Source organism: Pygoscelis adeliae, unplaced genomic scaffold (assembly GCF_000699105.1).
Source record: "Pygoscelis adeliae isolate BGI_AS28 unplaced genomic scaffold, ASM69910v1 Scaffold85, whole genome shotgun sequence".
In the NCBI taxonomy this organism is placed as follows: Eukaryota; Metazoa; Chordata; class Aves; order Sphenisciformes; family Spheniscidae; genus Pygoscelis; species Pygoscelis adeliae.
In genome coordinates, this window is record NW_008824900.1 from 308714 (window position 1) to 312166 (window position 3453).

General features: G+C 45.4%; 1 protein-coding gene across 1 annotated transcript in view; it reads left to right on the forward strand.

Annotated features, from left to right (window-relative positions):
* The first annotated feature begins 791 nt into the window (after positions 1–791).
* SLX4 (SLX4 structure-specific endonuclease subunit) overlaps positions 792–3453 on the forward strand; it is a 23336-nt gene continuing 20674 nt past the window's right edge. The window contains 3 exon segments of the mRNA XM_009324795.1: positions 792–1161; positions 2318–2581; positions 3404–3450. Of these exon segments, the coding sequence (XP_009323070.1) occupies positions 792–1161; positions 2318–2581; positions 3404–3450 (681 nt within the window).

The following is a 3453-nucleotide window of genomic DNA, read 5'->3' on the forward strand; positions in this document are numbered from 1 at the left end:
TCGCAAAGCAGAATTTTACACTCTAGAATAGCTGCCTGATCTGAAGGACTTTTTTTTTTCTCCCCTGCTGCATTCCCTGGTCTTGTGTTATATAAATGTAAGTATGGATGCATATAAAAAAAGGACAGTCTCAAATCCTGAGCTGCAGGACAAAAGCCTACCCAGTGTGAGAGATCTGTTTTGAAAGCTTTCCTCTTTTTTCCTAATGTGGCTTGTGCATGTCTGTAGTGCAATGACAGTGATAGTGGTTTGGGTCAGTATGTGCTTTTTCTAATCTTACTATTTTATACAAATTCTCTCCTCCTTCAAAGTTCTACCCCAGCCCTGTCCCACAGTGCGTTTGCATATACCATCCTACATAATCACCTTTTTTATTTCTTTATTTTAAGGGTTTTATTAAGTGTCTTTCTGAAGCCCTATAGCATATCATCAAGATCCTATGCATGCTCTGTACGAACTGAGGTGCTTAACTTATGATCTAGAGACCTCTGAAGAACCAACTTGTCAATGCATTATGTGTGAAAGCAAGTGGGGTCCTTGGAGAGACAGTGTGCTCTACGAAATGGCTGTGAATTAGGTGTGGAAGAATGAACTGTCAGAACAGCAGAGAAGTGCCCACTGTGCTGACCTTATTGAAGTCTGGAGAATGGAGATCTCTGAGGTGGTGGAAGGGACTTGGTGAAAATTGCAGGTCACGGAGGATGCAAACCTGAACTGACTCTGGTATCTTCCCCTGCCCTCCCGTCCTCACAGTGTCGTCAGGCCACAGTGTTACTGGAACCTGCAGGCCAATGGATGAACAGGACAATGATTTTAAAGAGTTGTGGGCGAATCTTTTGGATAGAGCGAAGAAAAAAGCTGGGGATGCTGAGGCAGCAAAGAGGGCTCAGAACAGGTCAAAGAGCACTGCAGCAAGAAGCAAATTAAGAAGAGGCAAAGCTGTTGCTAAGAGCCAAAACCATCATCACTTACCAGCAGCGAAGGAAACAAACTTGCCTCAAGATTTGGGTCCAAAGGAACAAACATTGGCGCACAAAGAAGACGGTGACGCTGTGGCCTGTGGTAGTGGTGAGACTGCACAAGGGGATGGAAGGAGAAACCCTTTCCCTGCCAGCCAGCTGAGTACAGTGGCCAGTGAGTGTAGCCAGAGGACTCTGACAGGTGAGTGAACCGAAATCTTTCAAACAGAAAATAGGCTAGGACTGAAAACACTCTGTAGTTCAGTGGAGCTCTTCAGAAGTCCACCTGGGCGGGACATATAGCAGCACTGATCAAAGCAGACTTGCATTTTCTGTTTCCATCTACACTTTGCTACTTAGGCTTATCTAGGGGTTTAACCCAGGAGTGTGTTTGTGCTACAGGCGGGCAGAAGATGTCCTCCAGTAAGGTGAAGCCTTGGTACGAAGTGATGTGTTAGGGAGTCATTATTCACTGGTTTTTGCAATATCAGAACTGAGAAAAACACCCTCAGATCAACTAGAAGCAAGTTTAGTTCACACAGTGCATCATTGTATTGTGAAATACATTGCCCCTGGATGTTGTCAAGGCCAAGAATATAAATGAATTAGGAAAGGTGTTGGATTAATTCATAAAGGATTAGTCCTTCGGTGGTTATTAAACATGATGGCCAGAATGCAGTCACCAGTGCAGGAAGTCCTTAAACTGATAATAAGGTCAGCCAGGAGAAGGATTACTTTGTACCTGTCCTGTCCTGATCAACCCTTTCTTAAGTATGTGTTGCTGACTGGGCTGGTGAGATCTTTGGTCCCATCTTGCGTGGTGCCCATGTCCGCAGGATACCTCAAGCAGAGCAGCGGTATGCTGAGGCGTTAGTCTGGCGTTGCCTCTGCCTCCTGCTTATTACCACCTCTCTTTGGGAACTCTGGATTCCTCCAGCTCAGAGCCTGAAAGTTCAAGTCACAGGTAGGGTTTGGAGATCAGAGCAAAGACCAGCAGGAACCACAGGACATCCTGCGGTTGGAACGCTGGGGAGAGCAGGGCTGTAGGGCTGCCTTGCTTGTTGCTCTCGCTAGTGACCTTCAGGCAAGGCCTGCCTTAATATTCCTTCTTCTAAAAGGGATATAGAGATATCTAAACTCCACTGTAGCACAGAAGCCTGATACTGTTACTGTGGTTATGAAGTATAAAATCATGTAGTAGCTAAACAAATTGTTCACTTCTTCCTCTAAGAATGGCTGTTGCAAAACTGAGCCTGGCTTAGGCTGCTATTGGGGAAGGCTTCCCAGCAGCAACCTGGGCAGCTCAGCTATGTGTTTAAAACTGACTGGTAAAGCTCTGATGTTTTCTCCCCCTCTAGTAAATACTCTGAGTGGCTGTTCCCAGACTACATTATCCTTCCATCCTGCTACACAGCCAGGGACCTGCTCTTCACCCACCTCAAAGATACCATCGCTCGCAGGGTCAAAGATGCGCGTAGCAGAGCTGGTAGTGGAGAGAATGCAGCAGTTCAAGAGAGTGGCACCTGAGCAGCTAAAACACAGCACAGATGATAGCTTGCCAAAGTCTGTAGCCAGCAGGGATTTCCCTGATGAAAGCCAGGAGCAGAACCCACCAGAGAATGGTATGTTTCTCCTGTTAGCTCTTGTACGTGCAGAAAGAGTGCTGTGGGCTGGTTCGAATGGTTGCATGAGAAGCAGTCTGGATTCCTGGGCTTTGTTCCCAGCTAGCCTAGTGGGTCAGTGTGCAGCACTGAATAAATCACTCCAGATCGCTGAGAAGACTTGCTTTCTCTATTGTTAAAGGACTATCCGTACTTTTTTCCCAGCTCTTCTCTGAGGCTGAATTAACCTTATGCTCGATTCTGGAGTGATAATTGTCTTCTTGGAAACAGGTTGAAATTCCAGCAGGATCAGTGAACTTTGTCATCCTTCCCTTGGGACAGCGTTAGGTAGCTGTTAGGTAAATACAACTCTTAGGTAGCCCCCATCTTTGGTAGATCTCCAAGCACTCTATAAGGTAATATGTTCTATGCAGACGAATTGAATTCACAGCAATTTTACTCTGGTTTGGTTCTTCATAAGTCAAGGCCCTGTTGGTTCTGTATGGACGTGAAAATCTGCTGTGTTTTAATCTGTGGTGTATAAGACCCCACGTTCTCCCCAGAAACTGTAGCCAAAACTTACCCTTCATTTGCCTCTGACATGTGGTATACTGTGAATGAACTGCCACCTCCTGCTCCCAGAGTAGTGCAGGCCTGCAGGGTTTAAAGTGCAGTTTGTACATTCCCTTGTGAGAAATCAAATGTGAAGATGCAAGAGAAAGACTGCAATTAATTTTTACATGTCTAGTTTAATAAACTAATAATGAGAAGTATAACAGTTCTGTGCCTTTCATACAGGATTCTTAGTTTGCTGTCTTAGATCATCTCTCCCTTCTTTGTCAGATACCCACCATCTTCCATCCATGGAGCATAATGGTGCTCTGGCTTTGGCT